The sequence below is a fragment of the Lagopus leucura genome, unplaced genomic scaffold (genome assembly GCF_019238085.1).
Source record: "Lagopus leucura isolate 7727_CA_CO unplaced genomic scaffold, USGS_WTPT01 Super-Scaffold_760, whole genome shotgun sequence".
Classification (NCBI taxonomy): Eukaryota; Metazoa; Chordata; class Aves; order Galliformes; family Phasianidae; genus Lagopus; species Lagopus leucura.
Window position 1 is genome coordinate 4,938,699 of NW_024962257.1, and position 25,536 is coordinate 4,964,234.

General features: G+C 61.0%; 1 protein-coding gene across 1 annotated transcript; it reads left to right on the forward strand.

Annotated features, from left to right (window-relative positions):
- The first annotated feature begins 5,099 nt into the window (after nucleotides 1-5,099).
- On the forward strand, nucleotides 5,100-25,252 carry MYO15A (myosin XVA). Its single transcript, XM_042864391.1, has 63 exons — nucleotides 5,100-7,943; nucleotides 8,840-8,922; nucleotides 9,020-9,083; nucleotides 9,160-9,269; nucleotides 9,359-9,433; nucleotides 9,584-9,674; nucleotides 10,063-10,166; nucleotides 10,640-10,703; nucleotides 10,779-10,892; nucleotides 11,001-11,162; nucleotides 11,254-11,367; nucleotides 11,467-11,525; nucleotides 11,728-11,851; nucleotides 11,942-12,037; nucleotides 12,161-12,292; nucleotides 12,493-12,618; nucleotides 12,874-12,951; nucleotides 13,160-13,314; nucleotides 13,432-13,477; nucleotides 13,586-13,710; nucleotides 13,916-14,033; nucleotides 14,114-14,289; nucleotides 14,357-14,441; nucleotides 14,613-14,666; nucleotides 14,780-14,861; nucleotides 14,951-15,081; nucleotides 15,672-15,767; nucleotides 15,853-16,088; nucleotides 16,542-16,711; nucleotides 16,800-16,872; nucleotides 17,014-17,208; nucleotides 17,304-17,401; nucleotides 17,486-17,574; nucleotides 17,684-17,810; nucleotides 17,947-18,005; nucleotides 18,128-18,191; nucleotides 18,276-18,414; nucleotides 18,588-18,678; nucleotides 18,760-18,856; nucleotides 19,082-19,203; nucleotides 19,430-19,489; nucleotides 19,613-19,688; nucleotides 20,005-20,120; nucleotides 20,193-20,311; nucleotides 20,390-20,531; nucleotides 20,775-20,886; nucleotides 21,017-21,091; nucleotides 21,465-21,670; nucleotides 21,758-21,891; nucleotides 21,967-22,033; nucleotides 22,200-22,272; nucleotides 22,429-22,502; nucleotides 22,587-22,669; nucleotides 22,820-22,950; nucleotides 23,091-23,185; nucleotides 23,418-23,495; nucleotides 23,691-23,787; nucleotides 23,873-24,033; nucleotides 24,128-24,261; nucleotides 24,345-24,478; nucleotides 24,566-24,699; nucleotides 24,920-25,060; nucleotides 25,151-25,252. Exons 1-63 carry the CDS (start codon nucleotides 5,100-5,102, stop codon nucleotides 25,250-25,252), a joined length of 9,612 nt encoding a protein of 3,203 aa, XP_042720325.1.
- The last annotated feature ends 284 nt before the right edge of the window (nucleotides 25,253-25,536 follow it).

A 25,536-nucleotide genomic window follows, 5' to 3' on the forward strand; every position in this document is an offset into this window, starting at 1 on the left:
GCACAGGCAAAGAGCCTCCACACAAAGAGTTCTTTTGGTTTCGTTTTGTCCCTGACTTTCTGACTCTCACTCCAAACCAAGGAGCCTGCCAAGCCCCAGTGCACAGCCGGGCAGCTGGAGGTGCTGACTGTGCTTTGTCCTTAGGCGGGGCAGTGTGTGCAGCTGGGGAGGTGGTGGATGCTCACGTGAGGCTAAAATGCACAGTGTAACCTACCTGGTTAGTGCCTTCCTCTAGCGTGTTCACTTTTAAAACTGACTGGTCCAGCACACCATCGTTAAAACCTCTAATTAGCCTCGCTATTCACTTAGGAAATTGTGCATTTCATCCTGTTCAGAATGAACTGATAGGCAATTAAATTTGGAAAGCGGATGGAGTAGAAGTCGTTAAACCAGAAGAAGCTCATTTCTTTTCTGAAGCAAGAGTGGCTGTTTTTGCAAGCGAGTTCATAGCTGTGTTTGGAAATGCGTGCATTCTAATTGCAGTGCTCATTCTTTCAGACAGATTCTGTAATTGTTCTGTGCTGATGCTAAAAGCTGCAAGCATTGCAATTCAATGCAGCAGCAGCTTTGCCTGAAGATGTCTCTCAAGGGGTGGGTGGGAAATCACTGCAGTGTTTGTGTTGTACCAGAGCCTCCTGAGCTCTGTGGAATTGCTCAGACCCCTTGTTAGCTAGCAAAGGGAGACGTACTGAGGGACTCCTTGCTGAACATTTTTGGAGGAAGGCAAGTGCAGGATGGGATGCATTGTGCTGATTCCTGCTGTACGAGAGGAGGTTCTCCTGGACGAAACCAAGAGGCAGCAGCCTGGCTGGGTTGGGGCTGCTGCTCTGCACTGCAGTTGCTGCCATCTCTGCTCTTCCAGCCTGCTCTCCTTCGTTAGCACCATGCCCTGCTCCCCCAGGCTGCACCCAGCCTGCCTTGGCCCTTGCTGGTGGTGTGGGGCTGCGTGTGGCTGCTGAGTGATGCTCCAGGTGTGGAGCGGGGTGGATCAGCTTTGACACAGTCCATCAGCTGCCCTCCATCTCATTGTGGAAACAGCAAAGGCCCGAGGCGTGCTCTGTTTAAAATGCTTGTTCCAGGCAATCAAGCAGGTTTGATTGGCTGAACACTCCTTTTATAATTTAATTTAGTCAGGAATCGTTCGCAAGGTAATAAAAAGAGACTGACTCCAAATACATTCATTTAATTCAATGAGAGATGGTTACTGCGGCAGGCTCGCCTCCACCAGCTTCCCTCACCCCATCACACTGACATCTTAAAGCGCTGCTCGGGACTGTATATAAGAGCCACGATCCACACTGACAGCTTAATTGTTTCTAATGCTGACAAGGGTCACCCCCAAGCAGACATTGCACATTGTGCCACGCTGGCTGGGGAGGCTGCGGAGAGGAGGATTTATGGCTGGCAAATAGTTTAGAATTCCTCTGGTTGCGCCTGCTAAATGATGAACCCTCCCCTTGGGGATTGGGGCTATTGATTGTAATTTGCAGTTAAGCCTTTTGCTTTCTGAGGAATCAGCATAATAAATACCCACCGCATTACGGCAGGGACGTGTTAGCAGGGAGGAGATGGAGCCCAGGCGTGCAGCTCTGGGAGGAGGGAGTAGAGATTGGAGATGTTCCCATGCAGGATGCTTCCCTCCTTGGAGTGCCTGCAGGGCTGCTCAGTCCCAGCCCCGTTGTGAGAGAGCTCGCTGGTGTGTGGCCCCGTGTCCCTGTGATTTCTCTTCCTAAATGTGCTTTGGCTTGTGGGGTGAAGTGGGTCAGGGCCTTTTGCTGTCTGCCCACATCTGGGGCTCGTGACACATCTGTCCTGGGAGGGATAGGGCTGTGGTACTGTCCAGCTGCGTCAGCGTGGGATAAAGGCCAGGGATCAGGGCTGGCTGCCCCTCCAGCTGCTCCATCCGTGCTTCCCCCCCAGCCCTGCACAGGGGAAGATTAGCTCCCATCCCTCCGCTCATGAGCAGAGATGAGAATAATAGCAGTCATCAAATATGCATTGGGTAGCAGCAGCCGGCAGCTGCCGTGCGGCAAATATGGGTCTGCCAGGAGAGTGACGGTCCCTGAGGGAGAGTGCAGAGCCAGCAGTGCCAGGGCGTGCGAGCAAGCCAGGCTACCCAGGTGAGTGCTGTGGGTGCCCCAGGTAGGTGGCTCAAACCCTGGGCTCGTGGGGGCTGCGATGGCCAAGGTGCTGGGAGGGACCTTTGTGCACTGTTGGTCCTTATGCTGCTGTCTTCCCGGTCACGGTACGCAATGTTGTGTCACATCTGCATGTCTGCTCCCAGCCTTTAATCCTCCTTGCCTCCCCTTCCCATGGCCAGTGTTTCTGTTGCTCTCTGGCACAGAGCTTTCTGTCCAAAATACCCCATCCTTCCCCACAAGCATCTGCCCTGCTTTTCTTACCGCTCCTTCCCTGCGTTTCATTTATCCTGCGGATGTGGTACCTCAGGAACCCTCCCTGTCCTGGAAGCCGAGGCCCTTAGGATCAGCTCTGTGGTCAAGGTGACACTGTGGGGCCGTGACCTGGCTGCATGGCATGGCTGGGGCTGTGAGTCAGCATTTTGGGGTGTGTGCCAGCTGGTTTAAGCACGAATCTGTTTGTATCACACCCAGCTGCTCTGTCCTCTGCAGTATCTGCTCCATCCTCTCCTCTGGGTCACGCCTTGCTCCAGGCAGGTTTCCTGGCCAGCCTGGATGCAGCGCATGTTGCCAGGGAACTGCTGGTCCCTGTGCTCTTGGGTTTGGTTTTAGGGATGAAAACGAGCAGCCAGCTCAGAGAGCACCAGGGAAAGACCTGTGGTGCTTCGGGGCTTGGAGGGCTCCTGGGGAGAGGTCTGGAGCCCTTCAGTGGTGATGTGGTCAGAGGACGCTCTGGACCCCATTGCTGTCCCAGGTATCCTCAGCTCCCTGCAGGCTCTGTGCCAAGGGCATGTGGGAAGGCTGTACCTTTAGTATGAGATGGTACGAAGGCGGTCTATGGGGAGATCTGGGCAGGGCTGTGTGGGAGCTCATCTATCTGGGGCTGTGCTGCCCGCTCTCCCTTGTTCTCCCTCTCTTGGTATGTCCTCTTGATGACCCTCATCGCGGCCACAGCCATGGCAAAGCACGGGGAGCTGTGCCGGTGCCATGCGGTGCTGAGAGCGTGGCTGATGCCCACTGCCATGCCATGCCTGGAGGATGTGCAGTGCCATGCACAACTCCTGGAGGATGGAGGGTGGGGGTAGGGATCGCACAATTTGGATGGAGAATAGGAAATGATGGGGACCGTGGAGGGTGGTAGGGTGAAGGTGGGACCTGCAGCTTCCTGGGGTGAAGCACAGCACGGAGGGTTGGGGCTGTGGGGATGGCACAGGGGAGTTGGCAGCCATTGTGCTGCGCTCCATCAGGCTGTGCCAGCAGGTGAATGGTGCGGGGCGCAGGATGGGTGCTCGTGCCTCCAGCAGGGCTGTTACATGTGGCACGGTGATGGCGAGCTGTGCGTGGGCCAGGGTGGGGAGGAGGGGCTGGAACGGTGCCACCTCGCCTGCACGGCGTGCTCTGGGCAGCAAATTCACACCGCTGCTGCTGAAAGTTTCATGAACCCACAGCGGCACGAATCCAGGGCTGGCATTAAGATTTGATGCGGTCACCCCGCAGATGGGCACGTGCGTGTGTGGGCACTGCTGCGGGACACGCAGTGTGCGCACGACATCAGGGTGACCCCACGCTGCATACTGTGGGCTTCCTTGCTTCGAGTGGGTCTCCAGGGTATGATGTGGGCTTGAGGTCCTCCTCTGTGACTCCCCATTGCAACGTAAAGGTGGTAGAGGCTGATTTTAGGTTGGCGACGGTGCTTTGTGCTGATATCAGTGCAAGTGGTGGTGTTTGCGCTCACCTATTGAAGGATGAGTGGCTCTGGACCGGGGCAGCTTTGGGGGCTCAGGGCATTGTTCCTGGGGCACACAGCTGGTAGTGCCCCATTTCAGCCCTTGCAGCGTCCCACTGCAAGCCAGGAGCAGCAGGAACAATGCTTGCTGTAGGGCTTACCCTTTCTACACCATCTGCAGAGGTGTTTCTTGCCTCTCCTTGGCTCCTTCGGAAAAGTCTCCGTGCCTGAGCAGCTCGTCCCTTGCATTATTCATTCTGCTGCAAGCCCCGAGGTTGGGTTACAGCTGGCAGCCCCGCGGCCAGCATCTCGGGCCGGACTCGTGGGGCTGGGTGGGAGGCAGGCGGCAGCTCCTGCCAGCCCTGCACTGCCGGCCCCACGCCATGCCCAGACAGGAGCCCCCGAGGGCAGCCCACGGAGCCACACACAGGCACGTGGCCCACCGAAACCAGGCACAGGTAAATAATCACCTCTGGGATAAGGGTCGACTTGTGGCATCTGTGCAGGGCATCGCTAGGGCTGGAGCGGGCGTGAGAGCCGGAGCATGAGCGGCTGTCACTGGCAGGATGGTCGGCAAGAAGGGGGAGGCCAAAAAGGAGGCGGATGGCAAAGGGAAGGGGGGCAAAGGGAAAGGGAAGGATGGCAAGAAGGGCAAGAAGGAGGTGGTCAGCGAGGTGGAGGAGACATCAGACAGCGAGCTGCTGAAGGAGGAGAGCAAGGAGTCCGAAGCGGTGGAAGAGGAGAAGGAGAAGGTGGAGGAAGAGGAGGAGGAGGCTGCATCGGAGGAGCCCAAGAAGGAGAAAGGGAAGGAGAAGAAAGGGGTGCTGAAGGCGGTGGTGGCCAAAAAGCCGGGCAAGGGGAAGAAGGTGCAGCTGGAACCGGAGGAAGAGGAGGGCGAGAGCGATGCGGCATCAGCCAAGAAGAACCTCAAAGGCGCCTCCAAAGCGGCGGCCGACAATGCCAAGAAGAAGAAAGGAGCCAAGGGCACGGAGGCCAAGGCCCAGCCTGCCGAGGAGGAGCAGGAGGTGGCGGCAGCCACAGCGAAGGCGCGGGCGAAGCGCAGCCTGCGAAGCACCTCCAGGCTCTTCCTGGGCTTCAAGAAGCTGGGGCTGCGGCGGCCCAAGAAGGGGCAGTTCAAGAACACGTCCCGCTTCTTCTGGGGGCTGCATAAGCAGAGCACCAAGAAGAAGAAGAAGAAGAAGAACAAAGCGGTCCTCAAGTCCACCTCCAACCTCATGGTGCGCTTCAAGCACGTGGGGAAGAAGAGGAAGAAGGAGGAGGCCGCGGCCGCAGCCGCCCCGCCGCCCAAGCCAGCCTTCCTGCTGCTGCACCGGGCCGGGCAAGCAGCCGAGGACGGTGCGTCGCTCTTCCGCCGGCAACCGGAAAGGAAATTTAAGCCGCGGGCACAGGTGCTGAGCAAGGCGGCGGCCGCCACGGGCTGGCTGGCCAGGAAGCTGCTGTCGCGGCGCGGGCGGCTGACGGGGGGCAGCCGGGCAGCTGACACAGCCTGGTTGTCCCGCATCGGCGCCAAGAAGCTGCCGTTCCCTGCAGAAGAAGAGATCCTCAGGCACCGAGCCAACATGAGGCGGCTGCCGGCCGGCAGTGGGCCCGCGGCTCCCGTTGCTGAGCGGCGCAGCAGCATGGCGAGGCGCACGTCCTCCCAGCGGCGGTTGCAGCACGGCAGGGCCACGGGGACGCCTGCCCCGCGCTACGGGTGGGCCCAGGAGGAACAGGGTGCGGCCTATGGACGCCGGCATGGGTATGGCAAGGAGGAGCAGGAGGGGCCCTATGGGATCCGTCATGGATACGCCAAGGAGGTGCCAGGTGGGGCCTATGGCCGCCATCTTGGCTACGCCAAGGAGGGTGATGGACCCTATGGCCGTCGGCGTGGATATGCCGAGGAGGAGGAGGAGGAACCCTATGGCCTGCAGCACGGATATGAGGATGAGGAGGAAGACTACATGCACTCACCCACTGCAGCTTACCCACCAGGGTATGGCTTTGAGGACGCGGTGCCGACCCACTACGTTGATTACCCTGGCTATGAGACAGAGGATGAGTACGGATTCGATGGAGGGTTTTGGGATGAGAATGAGCCGCTGGAGCACCCCTATGGCTACTTGGAGCCCGAGGATGAGGACTATGGGTCCCCGCTCCACCTCTACGACCCTTACAGCAGTGACCCAGAGTACAGCGAGGAGGTGACAGGACCCTTTGGTTACAGGAAGGACCCCTATGAGGACTTTGGGGAGCCCCTTGGCCTCACGGCTGGAGGGTACATGGGGGATGAGTACCCCGAGCACCGCATCCAGTACAGTGAGGGTGGGTGGGCACCACGTACCCAATCTTCCTGCAATCCCTACGCTCTGGGGCTGGACGAGATATCAGAGGCCGAGGAACCAGAAGATTGGCAGGAGGAAGACAGGGACTATCCCTTCTCCATCCTCAGCACCTCCTCGCTGAAGGGCATGCGGGACACGCTGTCCTCCAAGCTCTCCCTCAACAGGAAATTCAGGCTCTTCCCAAGGCCCCAGGTAAAGCTGTTTGGCAGGGACCGCCTGGACATCTCCCTGCCTCCATCCCCGCACCGCGATGAGGATGACTACGATGAGTATGAGCCGCCAGCCACCAGCCCCAAAGCAAACCGGGGGGGCCGGGTGTCAGCAGCACGGGTGTGTGGGAGCCCTTTGGGGCAGTTCCTGCAGCGTTCCCTTTCACAGCTCCAGCCCCTCGGCCGTGCGCTGCGGGGCGTGGGGAATCCCTGGGACCGCGGTGCTCCCCAGCCCTCTTACAAGCGCTTTGGCCACGGGACAGAGCGTGCCGGGTCAGTGCGGGTGGGTGGCAGCCGGGATCCCCCGCCCCGTGAACCGGGAGCTTCACGGCCGTCCTCTCTCCGCAATCCCTTTGTAAACCCCATGCGCTCCCTATCGCCACCACCAGCCCAGCAGCACCCCAGCAGCGTGCGAGGTGAGCGGCCGCGGCGCTCCGTGTCTTTCGGGGCCAGCTTCCGCCGTGAGCCCCCTGCTGTGCCGCGGGCACCCCCAAATGCCGCGCCGCCAGCTCCAGCAGCACGGCATTCGGGGGTGTCGGGGAGACCCCTGACCCCGCGGCCGTCACGGCGGTGCAGCTCTCCTGGGGTGAGTCCCCCGGGACGGCTCCCCGCGGCCTGGCCTCGGCAGCCGGAGCCCCCCACCAAGGCTGTGAAGCCTCTGATGAGGAGCTCCTTCCTTGCACCGCCCTCACGCCCCGGCAGCCGCCGACTCAACCCTTCCTGGGAGGAAGCCCCCGGCATGGAGCTGCCTCCCTGGCAGAGCACGCCCCCACCGCCCAGCCCTGCGTCTGGGACCCCCAAATCCTTCATCCAGCGCATCGGGCAGCCCCTCGCTGGCATGGCCCCGCGCTCGCCACCGCCAAGGCCGCCTCCTGCCGAATCCGGGGGACGCAGCCCATCCCCGGGACGGATCCGTCACGTGGGGCAGTCCCTGGCGTCGCTGATCGTGGGGAGCATGCCCTCCTCCAAAGCTCCCTCGTCCCCACCGCCTGCCCGCCGCCCCCTTTCTCGCTCGCCCTCCCCACCGAGACGCGCGTCCCGGAGAAATGTGGGCACCCCCAGCTCTCCGAGCCCCAATGTGGGGAGCCCCCATCTCTCTTCCTCCCCTAGCGCCCGCCGCCGCAGTCCCCCACCCCGCGGCCGCATCCCCGGCTCGCCCCCCATCCTCCGCCGCAGCTTCCGTGCCCCCGAGCCTGCGGAGAGCGAGGCCGTGGCTGGGGAGGACGGCGCTGGGCGCTACGCGGTGGTGACGCCGCAGATCCAGAGGTTGGGCTCCTTCCGGAGGGCGTCCCGCATGTACAAGCAGCACTGGTCCAAGCAGCACGTCGTGCGGGTGCGGGAGATGCCCGACGCCTGGACGGCCGAGCAGGGCTACAGCCGGCACCCCGCCGAACGCGGGCGGCAGCGGGCGAGCCAGAGGGGAGCCGACATCGGCCGGTACCTGGGCCAGCGCTCAGCGAGCGCCTGGAGGGACAGGCACCCCTGGGCGGACGGGTACCTGGGCAGCAAGCAGCCCTGGCGCAGCAAGGTAATGCCGGCCGTGCAGTGAGCGAGGGGTGGTTCGTCACAGAGATCGTTATGGGATGGAGATGGTGGGCGAGTGGGCGTCGCGTCCGGCCCCGACCACCAGCACCGCCCTGCCTGCTGGGAGGGGAAAGTGCGGTGCAGAGGGGTGTAAGGCAGCCAGAGCCACGGGCTGCGTTGGCAGGGTGGGGGGCGAGCGGCTGGGGGTGGTGGTGGGGTCCTGCACGGGGACCGGGCTGGATGGGGGACGGTTGTTGCATGGCCCCCCCGTGCTGCAGACACCTGACTCTGGCTGGCTGCAGCCCGCGTATGGAAATGCTGAGATCTGATCTGCAGGATGGGGCGGGAGAGGTTTCGTTAGCGGGAGGCACCACGACCCCGGCCGGTGTCTGCTTTCCTGCCCACTGCTGGGCGGGAGCCAGCAGGGGCTGCGTGCAGGCTGAGGTGCAGGGATAGATGTAGTGCTGGGTACAGCCGTGATGCTAGGGACTGCTGTGGTTCTGGGTACAGCTGTGAGTCATTGGGTTCGGAAAGGAACTCAACTCCAACTCCAGCCCACTACACCAACCCACGTCCCTCGGTGCCACATCTGCCCACCTCCCTGGGCAGCCCGCGTGCAGCCATCTCTGCCTGTTTCTGCTCAGGATCTCCAGCAACAGCAATGGAGCAGTCCCAAGCGTTGCCTCACTAGGGCTGCTCCCGATTTTCAGCCCTGCTCTCTGCAGATGTGATACTTTTGTTACAGGGACTCATTTTAGGGCCACAGGTGATTGCTTGGGGTCCCTGCACTTACTGGTACTGGGGTCATAATGGCAATTTGGGGCAGTGGCCGTGACCCAGGTTGGATGTAGCAAGGGAATGGCGATGCTGTGATGGTGCCCATGCTGTCTCCCCGTGTAGATGCAGTCGCTGTGCAGCCTGCCCATCGTGCGCTACCAGGAGCCGCAAGAGGAGGATGGGCTGGAGGACATGACCCAGTTGGAGTGAGTGCCGTGGTCCCATCCAGGGACAGTTCCATCCCCATGGGGCTGTGGGTCCTGCGCCCCTCCTGCTCCTTAATACAGCCTCCCCCTGCACCAGGGACCTGCAGGAAGCCGCGGTGCTGAGCAACATCCGCACACGCTTCGAGCGCCAGCTCATCTATGTAAGGACAGGGCTGCAGGGGTCCCCCGGGGGCACTGCTCCCCCAGCGCTCTCAGCCTCTTGTTGCTCTCCTGCAGACCTACATTGGCAGCATCCTGGTGTCGGTGAATCCCTACCGCCTGTACAACATCTACGGGATGGAGCAGGTGCTGCAGTACGAAGGCAGGGCGCTGGGCGAGAACCCACCGTGAGTACTGTGTTGCTGTGCCACCACCCAGACCTGCAGAGCCTGAGCTGCCCATGTTGGGGTGACACAGTGCCTCCCACTGCTTCCAGGCACCTCTTTGCGATTGCAAACGTCGCCTACTCCAAAATGATGGATGCCAAACACAACCAGTGTATCGTCATCAGGTGAGGGGTGGCCATCCCCACGCACTGCCCGTAATTAGCACTGCCCTGATTGCACAGGGCGCACCAGCCCAGCCCCACGGGTATCTCTGGGCATGGGGTGCATTAGGGCTGCATTGGGTGGGTGTGTTAGGGCTGGGCTCTGTCTTTCAGTGGGGAGAGTGGCTCAGGGAAGACGGAGGCCACCAAGCTGATCCTGCGCTACCTGGCAGCCGTCAGCCAGAAGCGCAGCACTGCACAGCAGGTAGGGGCTGCCACTCTCCCTGTCCCCACCCCTGTCCCCATCCCTGCCTCCCTCCACCGGCTCCACCGCTCTCTCCTTGTCCCCATGCTTCCACCTGGACCACGGCAGATAGAGGTACTCATGGGGCATACAGACTGAGATGGCTCAATGAGGCTGAGCAACATGGTGGCATTTCTGCCACATCACCCCATCTACATGGGGACAGTGAGGGTGGGAGCTGCATGTGCATGGGGTTGTTGTGCTGTGCTGCATCCCAGTGTGGGCTGGTGATGTTGCACGCCTCCAGTCTAGGTGTGCAATGGTGGTGACGCAGCCAGGGGGGTTGGCACAGCATGTCTTGTGGCTGTTGGGGATCCTCACCTGTGCTCTCCCCGTTGGCTGTGGGCAGATCCTGGAGGCAACCCCGTTGCTGGAATCCTTCGGCAATGCCAAAACTGTGAGAAACGACAATTCCAGCAGGTTTGGGAAATTTGTGGAAGTCTTTCTGGAGGAGTAAGTAACACCCATCATTCTCACATGGCCACTCCCACCCCATGTCCTCCCCATCCCGGTGCCCTGCCCTGCTCCTGGACCAGCCCCATCAATCACAGCTGGGGTGGGACACACACACATTGCTTCTTTTGGGAATGAAATGTGAGAAGGGGAAAGGCAAAGACAGGAAGACACGTGGCATTTGTCGTCTCCTGCCCATGATGCAGCAATGCTGTGCCAGAGGTGGGCAGCCTGACTGCCTATGGGTCCCCATGGTCCCTCCTGATCAGCACCACCAATCCCATAGGGATATCCATAGGGATGACCAATGTTACCTTGGGATGCACAGCTCCTGCCATGCTTGGGAGCCCACTGGGAGGAACCTTGGGTTGGGGGTGACAGCTGCATATAGCAGGAGAAGGGGGGGGGGGGGCCACGGAGCCATCCTGCAGACCCCCAGGTTGTCAGCCAGGTGCCCGCTCTCGCCCCTGCAGTGGTCTGATTTGCGGTGCCATCACCTCACAGTATCTGCTGGAGAAATCCCGTGTGGTCTTCCAGGTGGGTGCCAGGGGGATCCCTTCAACTTTATCCACATGCCTCCCTTGCCCTGCAGCTCATCCCTCTGCCCCACAGGCCAAAAGCGAGCGCAATTATCACATCTTCTACGAGATGCTGGTGGGGCTGCCTGCCCAGCAGCGGCAGTGCTACTGCCTGCAGGGAGCTGAGACCTACTACTACCTGAACCAGGTGGCCAGCCCCTGCCTCCTCCTAAGCCTTTCCAGGGGGCTCATGGGGTCCCTCTGTGCCATTCCCCTTGAAGTCTGGGGGTGCTGATGGCTCTGGGGTCTGTGGCAGGGTGGGAACTGTGAAATCCCCGGCAAGGATGATGCAGAGGATTTCCGCCGTCTGCTCAACACCATGGAGGTGCTGGGCTTCAGTGTGGATGAGCAGAACAGCATCTTCCGCATCCTCTCCTCTGTCCTCCACCTGGGAAATGTCTACTTTGAGAAATATGAGGTATGTGAGCCAACCCGGTGCCGAGTTCTTTTGACCCAATTTGGGGTACATACAAAGGGAATGCCCTGTTCCTTCACTGTGTGTCCTGCAGACGGACTGCCAGGAGATTGCAACAGTGGTGAGTGCCACAGAGATCCGGACAGTGGCTGAGCTGCTGCAGATCTCCCCCGAGGGCCTGCAGAAGGCCATCACTTTCAAGGTGACGGTGAGTGTGTGGGGGGGGGGACACCACTCCAGTCTGACAGATGCGTTGGTGACCGTGGCTAAAATCTCAGTCACATCAATGCTTTGTGTCCCCAACTAGGAAACACTGCGGGAGAAGATTTTTACCCCCCTGACTGTCGAAAGTGCCGTGGATGCTAGGTAAACAGAGGTGGTCTGGGAGTGAGAAGATGGGGACATCGCAGTAGGGGACAGGGAAAAAGGGACGATCTCTGTGCAGATCTGGTGCTAGAGGCCATGCGTGCAGACCTGTGTGTGATGTGCATCAGCCAGGCTGTACAGAGTGCTGCAGGTGCACAGGCAGGGTGCCTTGGTCAGTGCTCTGCTCGCCTACCCCTTGCAGGGATGCCATTGCCAAGACCCTCTATGCCCTGCTCTTCGGCTGGCTCACCGACCGCATCAACAAGCTGGTGTACCCACGGCAGGATGCCCTTTCCATTGCCATCCTGGACATCTATGGCTTCGAGGTGAGCAAAGACCTCACTGTACACTCTATTTCCCCAATTTTGCTGTGAATAGCTCTGGATAGTTTCATACCCCACTGCTCTTTTTTGCAGGACCTCAACTTCAACAGCTTTGAGCAGCTGTGCATCAACTATGCCAATGAGTACCTGCAGTTCTTCTTCAACAAGATTATCTTCCAAGAGGAGCAGGTGGGCAGGGGAGCAGAGCCACACTCTGCTCATCTCCGGCCATGTCTCCATGGATCTGGGGATTTTGGGGTGTCAAAATGTCCAGCCCGGGGTGCAGGGCTCAGTGAGCCGCTGCCATGGCAGGAGGAGTACCTGCGGGAGCAGATTGAGTGGAAGGAAATCCCCTTCAATGACAACCAGCCCTGCATCGACCTCATCTCCCAGAAACCCTACGGCATCCTCCGCATCCTGGATGACCAGAGCTGCTTCCCCCAGGTGAGGCTGCCCCGAGCTGAGGCACCGAGAATGGCACCACCAGGTTGTCACCATGCCTGGGTGTCACCAAGGCTGCTCAGCTCCTGGGCTATCCTGGACCATCTGGGAGGCCCGCTGTTACCTGGCTGGGTGTCCCCATCCTGCTGCCACCAAACTGCCTGAGCTGTGCCGTGGAGCCTCACCTCGCTGTCTGCCCCCAGGCCACGGATCACACATTCCTGCAGAAGTGTCACTACCACCATGGGACCAACCCGCTGTACACCAAGCCGAAGATGCCGCTGCCCGAGTTCACCATCAAGCACTACGCGGGGAAGGTGACCTACCAGGTGTGTGATGGGTTACAGAGCTGACGTGGAGGGTCGTGGAACTGATGGTAGAATCATAAAGGTTAGTAAAGATCTCCAAGATCACCAAGTCCAACCGTTGATCCATCACCACCATGTCCACCAAACCATGTTCCTAAAGGGCAGCCCCAGGGCTCTGGGTGGGGGCTGGGAGTGGTCCCCCTCCTGCAGAATCCCAGCCTGGAGCTCCTCACCTCCCTGCTGGGCTCCTCACCTTGAGGTTTTGCCCTTTGCCAGGTTCACAAGTTTTTGGATAAAAACTATGACCAGGTCCGTCAGGACGTGCTGGACCTGTTCATTAGCAGCAGGACCAAGGTATGGCCCTGCCTGGGGCACCGGACACAGACACATGCTGCTTGTAATGTCTCCAAGCATTTGTCCCCCACTCAAGGGGATCAGCAGCAGATGGTGCGACCCCATGCCCTTTTGCCACAGGGCTCCCCAGCCTTCATGTCACACAGACTGTTCTTGAGTGGCCACCAGGGCCACCTTCCTGCTCCATAACCTTTCCTGTCCCTCCAAGGTGGTGGCCAACCTGTTCTTCAGCCATGCCCAGGTGCTGGCCCGGCAGAGGAGCCTGGTCAGGAGGAGCAGCACCAGGACGCGGCGTTACAAGGCTCCCACTGTGGCTGCACGGTTCCAGCAGTCTCTCCTGGACTTGGTGGAGAAAATGGAGAGGTTGGCACAAGCAGAGCACTCATGAAACTGCTGGAGGGAGGGGGGTGGTTGGACCCACGTCCCTGGTGGCCAGGCTGGCTTTGTCCCATGTCCCTTGATGGCGTTTCTCCAACACAGGTGCAACCCCTTCTTTGTGCGCTGCCTCAAACCCAACAACAAGAAGGTGAGCACAGTGGGTGCGTGGTGTCATGTGGGTCCTCAAGTCTCCACACCCTTCGCTGGTGAGGATCTGCCCACATGGCCACCAAGGCTTCACTTCTTGTTCCCCTAGGAGCCAGGACTGTTTGAGGCTGATGTGGTCAGCAGCCAGCTGCGCTACTCGGGTATCTTGGAGACCATCCGCATCCGCAAGGAGGGCTTCCCCATCCGCATCCCTTTCTTCGTCTTCATCGACAGGTGCCTGGGGTGTGCAGGGTGATGGCTGTGGTTTGATCACTGCCAGCTCTGGGGAACCCACAGCAGGGAGCTGAGAGCCCCCCAACTTGGGTTCAGAGCGCCAGGAGAAGTTGCTGTCCCAGGCAATGGGGAGGGCCCATGCCAACATGATGGGAAAAGTCCCATCTGGTAGCAGTGCTGGTGACAGTGCTGTGGGCCCTCCCAGGTACCGCTGCCTGGTCGACATGTGGTCCAATGTTGTTCCCAATGGGGCCAACTGTGTGGAAATGCTGAGGAACCTCTGCCCCGTCAACCCCAGCATGTACTATGTCGGCGTCAGCAAGGTACCAAAGGGCTGCTGGAGAATTTGAGGTGCTCAGGTACAAGTGATGTACCATGGGGGCTCACGGCGTGCTCCCCCCAGCTCTTCCTGAAGGAGCAGCTGTACCAGGCACTGGAGAGCAAGCGTGCCCGTGCCCACCACCTGGCTGCACTCACACTGCAGCGCTACGCCCGCACCTTCTTCATCAAGAAGCGCTTCCGCTCCCTGCGCCGAAAAATCGTCCTGCTGCAGAGCCGGGCACGTGGCTACCTGGCCAGGTAGGGCTGGGGTCACTGGGGTGGGGGGTCAGCGGGGGGCACAGGATGATGGGATGCCCTCCTGCAGGCAGCGGTACCGCCGCATGAGGCACACGCTCATCAAGTTCAGGTCGCTGGTACACATCTATGTGAACCGCCGGCGGTACCTCAAGGTGAGGTGGGCAACGGGGGCACCACCAGATCCTGGAGCTCTTCAGTTCCATCCCCACCACATCCTTGGTGGCGTGGATAGGGAGCACCAGAGCAAGAGCACCTTGGTGTCGTCCCGTGCCTCTGGGTCTCCGTGGTGCTGGGGCTTATGTGTAGCATCCCTGTGCTTGCAGAGGAAGGAGGATGCACGCCGGCGGGCAGAGGAGGAGAAGGAAAGGATGAAGCAGGTAATGGAGTGATGCTCTCGTGCCCTCACCCATTGGCCATGCCACAGCACTCTGGTATTGGGGATGAGGAGGAGAAGCTCGGAAATGGGGCCCCATCCCTGTGCTCACGGCAGGAGCTGACAAGGAGGGAGGTGGTGGATGTGACACACCTGGAGATCCCTGCTGAGCTGATGGGGCTGCTGGAGGCCGCGGCAGGTGAGTGGGTCAGGCACAGCCCTCAGCCTGCACCACCCTCAGCCCCATCCCTGGCTGTGGGTGCCAGAGCTGCTGGCTGTGTGCTGCAGCTGCCCGTGAGGTGAACGCCAGCTGTGTGGTCCTGGTGCCACCACCAGCATTGCAGCCTGACTCCCAGCTCACCCTGCCCCTCGACATCAATGATTACTCCATGGCCAAGTACGTGCGGGGCCACTTCCAGGTAAGGGTGGCATCGGCCGCCTGCCCCAGCAGACAGGGGGCTCGCGGGGGTCCTCATTGCCCTGGATGTGGTGCAGCTGTTAGGTTTGGGGTCCCCAAGGTGGTGCCATGGGGCGCGAGTGGGGCTGGCTGCAGGGTGGCTGCGGTGCTGCGTGGAGCTGGAGGTGGCCCCCCTCCGCCCGCCCTCCCTGTGGGTTCTGTTGTCTCCAGGGGCCACGGGGACCCCGCTGAGGTTATTGGAGAGAGACCCGCCGAGCCCTCCTGGACACCCAACGCGGGGCCAGGAGACCCAGGTCGCTTTGTTCCTTGGCTCTGGCCACTTTGTGTCTTTCCTCTTCCTCCTCTTCCTCTTCTTCCTCTTCCTCCTCTCCCTCTGTTTACACTGTGTGTTTCCAAGTCCCCGGGATCCTCAACAGCATCACATCCTTCTCTCAGCCTCCACAAGGTGTCGGCCCCATCCCACATCCCGACCCTTTCTCAGTCCCAAAGTCTCCATCCTCAACACTCAGAGCATTCCACTGCGTTTCCCCTGGTGGCAGTGGCAGGGTCCCCTATGGGGGCATGTAGCCACGGGTGTGGGTGTCACCACAGGAGCCGGCCTTTGGGATGCTGACGGCCCCACTGGTGGCCCCGCTCACCCGGCTGGATAAGGAGCTGTGCCATGAAGCACTCAGCCTCTTCAAGTTGGTAGGTGGGAGAGCGCAGAGTGAGGAAGAGGAGCTGAGCTGGAAGGAAGGAGACAGACAGCCTCCACCCCACTCTGCCCTTACAGATCCTGCGCTTCATGGGTGACCCGGGGCTGGGTGGCAAGCAGGAGACTCTTTTTGGCAACTACATCGTGCAGAAGGGGCTGTCGGCACCGGGGCTGCGGGATGAGCTGCTGGCACAAGCAGCCAACCAGGTCTGGCGCAACACCAACGTCAACAATGAGGAGCGGGGCTGGCTGCTGCTGGCTGCCTGCCTCAGTGCCTTCCCCCCATCCGCCGCCTTCGACAAGTACTTGCTGAAGTGAGCTGGGGATGGGGGCTTGCTGGGACCCCAGGGGTTGGTGTGGGATGGGGTCTGGGTCCATTGTGGGGATAATCTGGAATGCGTCACTGGGGACAGTGCCCAGATCCCACAGAACACTGTGGGTCACGTGTTTAGAGACAGCCTGGTAACAGTGCTGGGTGCTTCCAGCATCCCCTAGGACCATCCTGGCACATGCGCCCATGGATGCTGCTCCTATCTGGGAGTGCTCTAAGGTGCCCATGTGGTCACTGAGGGTCAGCCTGGTGCAAGTGTCTGAGGATGCTGTTCCCATCTGAGGTCCCTACCATGTTTCCTCGGGGTCAATCTGATACATGTCCCCAGAGACACTGCTCCCATCTGGGAGTGCTCTGAAGTCCCTCCATGGTCCCTTCCAGCCTGTGTCTGGGACTCCCACAGGGTCACCCCTTGGTAGCCGTCCTTTCCCCACAGGTTTGTCTCCGACTACGCCTTTGCTGGCTACAAGCCGGTGTGCCAGCGCAAGCTGATGCACGCCATGGCACGGTCCCAGCTGGGTGCCCGTGCTTACCCACCCTCACTGCTGGAGTGGACAGCGAACCGGCGGCAAGCCAGCATGGCACTGCAGCTCTTCTGCTTCAATGGTGTGGGGTGGCACAGAGCTGGGTTTTTGGGGGGAGTCCCAGTGCAAGAGAGCACCTCGGAACCAACTCACCACCCATCCTTCCCCAGGCGACCAATTCTCCTGCCCCGTGCACTCCTGGAGCACTGGTGAGGACCTGGCAGGAGATGTTCTGAAGCACAGGTACCACCAGCTTGGCTTCCCGCAGCTCCCCCTAAGCCATCTGGGATGACCTCAAATCTGGAGTGGGAGCCACGCTGCCCAGCTCTTGGGCATGGTATCCCCCAGAGCGGGGTCAGCCTGTCCCCAGTGTCCTGCTGTCAGCAGGGGGCTGGTGGAGGGCTGGCGCGGGTGGTCCGTGGCCATGAAGGTGGGCACCCAGTGGGCTGAGCTGGCTGGCCATGATTATGTCCTGGACCTCATCTCCGACCTGGAGCTGCTGCAGGGTTTTCCCAAGCAGAAGTCCTGCTTCCTCATTGCCTGGGACGGGGCGGGGAGCCGGGACCATGCCAGCCGGGCGTAGGTACCCGGGATGGGACACAGCCCTGCAGTCGGCACAGGGCTGGATGGGTGCTTTAGGGACACGGGTTGGTGCAAATCCTCACTCTCTGTAGGGTTCATCCCATGGATTTGGATGAAGTGCCGCCTCCTCCGGCTGTCAGAGCACCCACGCTGCCATCGCTGGTGGAGGCAGAGGGGTACCCACCGCATGGTAGGGCAGCTGCTGGCCACTAGCTGCCCATTGGGCTGTGCTCACTGCAGGGTTTCTGGGCTCATCCTGCCCTCTGCCCACCAGACACCGACTTTGGGGAGCACAGAACCCAGAAGGGTTTGGATCGGTACCTGGACAGCCTCTTTGACCCAGTGCTCTCCTATGGCAACGGGGTGAGTGGCGTCCCCCTGCCCGAGGGTCAGCAGAGCCAGGGGCACGGGGCATAGCACAGCCTCCATGGCGGGGCTGTGCCTCAGTTTCCCCTGGACACCTGGTCATCAGGAGCTGGAGAAGCCTGCTGCCATCGTGCAGAGGATGAAGGGAGGCGGCAGCGTGGGAGGGGCGGACAGCAGTAGCGATGCCAAGCAGCAGCAACCTGCCATGCCCACTGACACGCAGCAGCCAAGGGGTGAGCTCCTGGGTCCCTCCCTGTCCCCATGCCATAGTTTCCTCACCTGATCCCCAGTCCTTCGACTTGGGGAACACCCTGGGCCCCCGCAGTTCTCAGTGCTGAGCTGGCTGAGCTCTCCATATTGCCTTCACAGGTGCGGAGCCAGCATCACCCCCACAGAACCACACAGACCCCAGCCCACCAGGGGCCCCGGTCAGTGGGGCAGGACTGGGAGGGGCTGAACCCACTCCTGTCCAGGCTGCTCCCCAGCCATGGGAATACTGGGGAGCAATGGGGCACGGGATAGGTCCTCATGGTACAATTCCACCTTGCAGGGCAGAGCAGCAGAGGGGGCACCCACACGAGCCCCACAGCCCCGGCCCTACTCACAGAAAGCAGGTAAGGGATGCCTGGGCCAGGAGCTTGATGTCAAATGGGCTGATTGCCCATACAGTCCCCATGAGCCACGGTTTGTCATCACAGCACCCACAGGCTGGCAGTGGAATGGCGAGCCAGTGCAGCACTCCCGGCTGAACTCGGAGCACATCCCACGGCCCACACACAACATCCGTAACATCATCCGGCAGTGCCAGCCCACTTCACGTGGCCCCCAGCCCCACAGGTACCCCCAGGCCCTGTTCTGAGCTGCTGGGGCTGCCAACTGCGTCCTCCTGCCCCATTACCCTCTTACTGGAGGATGTGTGATGCTGGGATGTGGGTGACACTGGGACGTGGGCGATGCCTGGATGCAAGCGATGCTGTGGTTTGTGTGACATCAGGCTGCTGTCTCCACAGCAAGCTCTTTGGGAAGAAGCTGGATCCCCACGAGGAAGCCTTGCAGATCCTGAAGGAGCAGCTTTCAGCAGCCCGGGTGCCTGCGGCTGCGGTAGGGATGCGGCCACCCTTGTGCCTCCTGTGCCAGGCTGGGGGAGCCGCCAGCCCCATTAGTCTGCTTGCTGCCTCGCAGGGGATCACGGAGGCTGTGGCTGAAGTGAAACCGGTCCCCGGTGGCAGGTACCAGATGAGAGCACCAATGGGGCGACTGGGAGCCTCCCGGCCTCCAGGTATTGCAGGGCAGAGCCACACTGGGGTCCCAGGGCAGTGGGGCAACTTGTCTTTCCCCCGTGGCACCGGGTCTGGATGCAGGTCCCGCTCTGCAGCATCCTCATGAGATAAGGGCTGTGCCCTCCCTGACCCACAGTGGTTCCCATGCCTCGGTTACCCCTGGCAGAGAGGAGCTGTCAGCTGTCCTCCCCCAGGGTCATGCAGGGCTTTCCATCCCTTTGCAGTCTTCGTGTCGAGGGAGCTCCCATCTGAGGCACAGCAGGTGCAAACCCAGCTTCACCGCAGCTGCAGCGAGGACTTCTACACCTACTGCAATGTGCCCTGGAAAATATACATCCGCAAGGAGGTGCAGGGCTGGGGACAGGGCTGGGACTGAGGACAGGGCAGGAGACAGCCTGCTCCATGTGGCATGGGGGGAAGTCAGGAGGACATGGTGTGAGCAGCAGCATCTGCTCCATGCTCCAGCGGAACAGTACCTGTTCCTTCTGTACTGGAATAAGACTGGTGTCAAATCTCTGCATGGATAAAGGGGATTTTCCCCAGCTGAGCTGTGCCGGTGTCCCTCTTGGCAGGTTTTCTACCCCAAGGACAGCTTCAACAACCCGCTGCTGCTGGACCTCATCTTCCGGCAGGTGAGGAGCTGAGCCGGCCCCGCATCTCCACCTTCAGCTCCACAGAGCTTCTCACAGCTCCGCTGAAGGCAGGGAGAGCTGGGGGCATCGGGGACACATAACTCCCTGTGCTTCTCGCCCCAGATCTTCACTGACACGCTCTCTGACACCTGCATCCGCATCAGCCCTGAGGAGCGGCTCCGCATGAAATCCCTCTTTGGTAATGCTCACCTGCACCCCAAATACTGCTATTCCTGGGAGGGAGAGAGAAGCTCAAAGTGGGCTGCTCCCATTCTCCCACTCTGGCAGCTCTCCATTTCTTGCCACAAGCGATTCTGCTTAAACGTGAATCAGTTTTGCCTGTAAATGAGCTGGCTGTGCCCTGGTGTTTCACAGTCACAAGTTGTGCTGGGGCTCAGCCAGGCTTGCTGCTTTAGAGCGATTTGTTTCACTGTTCTGGTCGTGCTGGGAGATGGGATGAGCAACCTCATCTCACACCAGAACCCCCATCCTGAACCCCTTTGCTTTCCCCACAGCGGAAAACAAGCTGGACTCCTTCAGCCCCGTGGCCACTGAGAGTGTCAAGAAGGAGATTGTGACAGCCGCCCGGGACAGCTGTGAGGTTTATTTCTCACGCCTCTTCCCTGCCACGGTGAGGGCACATCGTGGGCTGGGACATGGTGGTGACAGTCCCCGTGCCCGGCTGATGTGCAGTGATGTGCAGGGCAGCGTGGGGACGGGCGTGCAGATCCTGGCTGTGTCCCACACTGGCATCAAACTGCTGCGGTTGGTGAAGGGCACCAACATGCCTGGGGAGCAGCTGCGTGTGCTGCGGGTGTACAGGTAGGGGCTGCCCCATGCATCCATCGGGATGGGAGCTGTGGGTGCCCGGTCCTTCACCCTGCCCTCTACTTGCCCCAGCTATGCAGACGTGCTCTTCGTGGCCACCCCGTCCAGGAACATGTTGGAGTTCAACCTGAGCAGTGAGAAGTTCATCCTCTTCTCCCCAAAAGCTCCTCAGGTGAAGGCCATGGTGGATCACTTCATCACGGAGCTCAGGAAGGTGGGGGACACATCTTGGGGATGGGGAGGGCAGTAGGGGACAGTCTACTCATGAGACATTGTCTGGGACCTGTGAGGTTTGGTGGGGTTGGCACCCTGGGGTGGTTCTACAGGTGTTTGAGGCCACTGTGCATGGGCATGCACGCATTTCCACAGATGTGCATGCATTTCCATGGGTGTGCATACACTTCCATGAGTGCATGTGCATGCATGCATGGGCTGTGCCAGCCCCCCCTACCCCCAGGACTCCCAGTATGTTGTAGCTGTGAGGAACTACAGCCCTGAAGATGGGGCTCAGCTCAGCTTCCACAAAGGAGACATCATTCACCTGCAGCCACTGGAGCACCCCAAGAGAGGTGAGCCACCTCCAGTCCTCGCCCCTTGCCCTTCATGAGCTCAAGGGTCCCCACCCCACCCTCAGCCAGGGATAGCTCTGGGGACAGGTTGGTGGCCACCCCTGTGATATCCATGGCCATGTCCCCACAGATCACTACTACGGCTGCGTGGTTCGCAAGAAGGTGATGTACCTGGAGGAGCTGAAGACTGGCACCCAGGATTTTGGTGGGTGGCTCTGCGGTGTCCCTGTGAGTGTCCCCAGTGTGTATCCGTCTGACCTGAGCCTTGTTCCACCCTGGGGCTGGGTCCCACTTCTGTTGCCCCCAAGCAAGCAAGCTGGCTTTGGCTCTTTTTAACATCAACCCAAAGCAAAGGGATGCTCCCCTGTGGTTCCCATCCTGGATGGTTGTAGCACTGAGTGCTGCTCCACGTCCCTGCATCCAGTGGTGTCTGTGTCCCCTCTGCTGTGTCCTTGCCTCACACAATGCAAAGCTGCAGCTGCTTCCAGCTGAAAGCCACAGCCAGATTCCATGGTGAGGGCTTGTGGGTGCCACAGGGGTGACACCTGGGACCATCCCCACCTCTCTGCCTGATGCAGGGTGGAAGTTCGGGGCCATCCATGGCAGGTCAGGGCTCTTCCCGGCTGAGTTCGTCCAGCCCGTTGCAGCCCCTGACTTCGTCCACTTGCCAGCGGGGAAGAAGGAGGAGCCTGGGGACAAGAAGGGCAGGGTGGCAGCCTCAGGGGCCGTGGCCATGGCTGTGGCTTCCACTGCTGTGGCACAGGAACTGGATCGCAAAACTGAGGTAAGTGTTGCTCTGGGGCTACAGGTTGCCAGCTATGCTCTGTGCCCAGTGCTGGCCATGCCCTGTGCCTACCGCTCCTTTCTGCAGGGGTCTCCAGCCAGCACCGCCTTCCCAGAGGGTCCAGAGGGTGACAGCAGCCAGCAGCTTGGGGACGGTGCAGAGAGCTGCTCCATGCTGGCCTTTGCCAGGCGGTATTTCCGTGCAGCACAGCGTGGGACCACGTGAGTGCCCGATGGAGGGATGGGGACACCATGGGGATGGCTGTGCCCACCCGCTCCCTCATCCCTCTCTCTTAGGGAGTCCTGTGGGAGCAAGGGCAAGATGGATGGACCCAGCGGGATGGAGATGCTGAGGTTCACCAAGGTGTGGGGAAGTGGGGCGCACTGGGGATGGCAGTGTCATGCAAAGCTGGTGTTTGTTGTGGTGTGCCACCCTGTGCCTGGAGATGTCCCTTGCTGTGGCATCATCTGTGATCCTTGAGGTCTGATGTGCTCGAGAGCTCCTCCAGCACTCACCCTCTCCCCCCCAGATTCCCATCCAGGAGTCGCTCATTGAGTTCACGGATAACAGCGTCAACAAACTGGCAACTGAGACTTTCCAAGGTGTGCACAGCTCCCCACCACATCCCCTGCCCCATGGGTGGCCAGATGGGGTGCCTCCTCCAGCCTGCTTGCCCCACGTGCTGCAGTTTGGGAGGCCCTCTTGCCCTGGGGAAGGGATGAGTGAGCTCTGCCACCTTGTGGCTTTGTCACCCCCAGCTGTGATGAAGTTCATGGGTGACCACCCTCTGCGAGGGCAAACGGAGCTGGACATCGTCTGCACCATCCTCAAGGTAAACCCCACAGCAGAGTGGTGACTGGTGGCAGCGGCCATGGGGATGTCCTCAGCCATGCACTGAGCAGTGCCTCTCCCCCAGCTGTGCGCCGAGCATGAGGTGCTACGGGATGAGGTGTACTGTCAGATCATCAATCAGGTCACTGACAACACCAGCTCCAAGCCGTGAGTTCCTGTCTCCATGCTAGAGGCTGGGCTGGGGACAGCTGTGTCCTCTTGCAGCCCACACTGCCCTATGCTGGCCCCCGGGGCTGTGGGTGCCACCATGGACACCCTTCACTCTCCCTGGGGCTCAGCCCAGCCCCTTCCCTGCAGGGACAGCTGCCAGAAGGGCTGGAGGCTGCTCTACATTCTCACCGCCTATTACAAGTGCTCTGAGGTGCTCAGGCCCTTCCTCCTGGCCTTCCTGCGGAATGCCAGCCTGCGCCCAGAGCTGCCTTTCCAGGGTAAGGGCTGCATACGCTCCAGGGACCTTTAGGAGAGCCAGAAAAGGGCAATGTCCCAGCTCAGCCCCATCCCTCCTGCCTCTGTCCTGTGCTGCAGAGCCCCTGGGGCTGTCATCCCCACACCAATCTGTCTCTCTCAGGCATCTCCAAAGCCTGTGAGCAAAACCTGCGGAAAACCCTGCAGTTTGGTGGCCGCAGCCTTTTCCCCAGCAACATGGAGCTCAAAGCCATGGTGGTGAGGCCATGGGGTGCAGGGCAGGGCTGATGCCAGCTTGAGATCCCCTCCCAAAGTTTGGGATGTCTCTGATGTGCTTGGGAGCCTCCCATTGGGGAAGCTCTTTTCGGGATGCCCTGGGCTTTCAGGGGGGCAAAATGTGGCTCACCATCGCAGGGGCACCCTGGGGGCCTGGGGTGTCCTTATGGGGTGTGAGAAGTGCACCCCACGCCTGATATGTTCCCCTACACAGGCTGGGCGCAGCGCCAAGCGCCAGCTCTTCCTCCTGCCTGGTGGCATCGAGCGGCACCTCAAGATCAAGACATGCTCAGTGAGTCGGGGGGCATGGTGGCTGAGCGCACCCCAGGCGCACAGTCACTGAGCTGAGGGACTCTGAGACAAGAGGGTCTCTGGAGATTGTTTACCTGGGGAGCTGCACAGCGTGAACCCCAGCACAAGAGCTGGTGGTGGTCATGAATGTGGCAGGGGATGTGACACCACCCCAACCCCACATCTCTGTGCCCAGGTGGCTCTGGATGTGATAGAGGAGCTGTGCTGCGAAATGGGGCTGCAGCGCCGAGAGGCTCTGGATGAATATATCCTCTTCGTGGTCACCAACAGAGGTGAGGGGCCAATAGGCTCAGTCATGCCACCAGGCGAGCACCAAGTGGGGACCCCCACTGTGCTGAGGCTGCCGGGGCTGCACAGGGCAGAGCGTGCGACCTCTGACACGCCGGGAGTACATCTTGGATGTGGCCACCGAGACCGAGCGCCTGGATGCTGCCTACACCTTCTGGTGCCGCCGGGTGGTCTGGGGACAGCCCCTCAAGTTTGATAACGAGCTCTACGTCACCGTGCACTACAACCAGGTCAGGGTGTCCTCTCCCAACCATCGTCCTCTCCCAACAATTCACCACCCCCAGTGCTGGCTCCAAGCCGTATCACCGCGCTGTCTCCCTCCAGGTCCTTCCTGACTACCTCAAGGGGCTGTTCACCGTCCTGCCGCCCACCAGGCCAGGAGAGCAGCACTTCCAGCAAGTGGCCAAGCTGGCTGCTCTCCAGCACCGAGCCAAGGATGGCCACCACCTCCCCACCATGTACGGGACAGGCTGGGAGCCCATATCCTGCAGAGACTGGGGCCCATTGGGCACTGAAATCCCTGACCTCTGTGTCCCTGCAGGCGGGAGGTACAGGACTACATCCCCCCACAGCTCTTCCGCCTGCTGTCAGCCCCATCCTGGCTGCACATGGTGACCCAGCACATGCAGCAAGCACAGGCACTCAGTGCCCACCAGGCCCGGGCGCAGTTCCTGGGTGAGGGCTATGGGACAGGGAGAGGGATGGGGTAGGCAGGTTTCAATCCAAGAGATGCCGTCCTCCATCCACCCCCTCCTCCCTCAGGGCTGCTGAGTGCCTGCCCCATGTTCGGCTCATCCTTCTTCTACATTCAGAGCTGCAGCAACCACGCCATCGTCTCACCCTGCATCTTGGCCGTCAACCAGAACGGCCTCAACTTTCTCAGCAAGGAGACCCACGTAGGTGTGGGTTGGGGGGCTGAGCGATGGGGAAACCCCACGGTCCCTGCTGCAGGATGGCACAGGGCCGTGCGAGCCATGAGGAGAGGTGGGGGCCAGTATCTCCCTCCAGGCACAGAGCGGGGGCAGGAGGGCCTTCCCTACACATTTTGCTGGAGATGTGCTGGATGCGGTGGGGACCTCAGGACCGCCCTCTCAGCACCCACCTCCCCACCCCCAGGAGCCCGTGGCCAAGTTCTCGCTGAAGGAGCTGCAGGCGACCCGGACACAGCGCCCGGCGGCCGGCTCCAGCTCTCCTTATGTGGAGATCACCACCGGGGAGCTGCAGGCCCAGGGCGTCACCCAGCTGCAGTTGGAGCAGGTTGGTGGCTGTGGGGGGACAGAAGGGCCCCGAGCGTGCCCCGACGTTGTGTCCCCGTTGCCACGGCCCGGCCCCGTCCCCTTCCGCCAGGGCCTGGAGCTGTGCCGCGTGGTGGCCGCGCACGTGGAGAGGCTACTGGGGGCGAGGGAGAAGAGGCTGACGCTGCCGCCCAGCGAGATCACGCTCCTCTGAGCCCGCGGCCCTGTCCCCAACGCGACCCCCACCCCCCTCCTCGCTGTAACCCCGCACAGGATTTTATACAAGCCCACGAAGCGGGACCCGGCTGTATTCGTGCTGTGTGCTGTGCTCGCTGCGATCCAACCTCCCCCCGCACTGAGCCCCACAGCTCCTTTCGGTTTCCCCTCAGCAGCCCCCGCACCGGGCACGGAGCTCCCGGGTCCCCCCAGCCGCCAGAGGGCGGTAGTGTCCCTGCGCCACGCGTCTCGCAGGCATCTCGCTGGCCGCCCCAAAGCCCG

What these genes read in the sequence shown, in the direction of transcription:
- MYO15A (XM_042864391.1), top strand. Translation starts at nt 5,100, where the DNA reads ATGGTGCGCTTCAAGCACGTGGGGAAGAAGAGGAAGAAGGAGGAGGCC. An exon ending in CCATCACTTTCAAGGTGACG is followed by an intron (nt 11,368 to 11,466) that starts GTGAGTGTGTGG and finishes GTCCCCAACTAG; the next exon opens with GAAACACTGCGGGAGAAGAT. An exon ending in AAATATACATCCGCAAGGAG is followed by an intron (nt 19,204 to 19,429) that starts GTGCAGGGCTGG and finishes CCCTCTTGGCAG; the next exon opens with GTTTTCTACCCCAAGGACAG.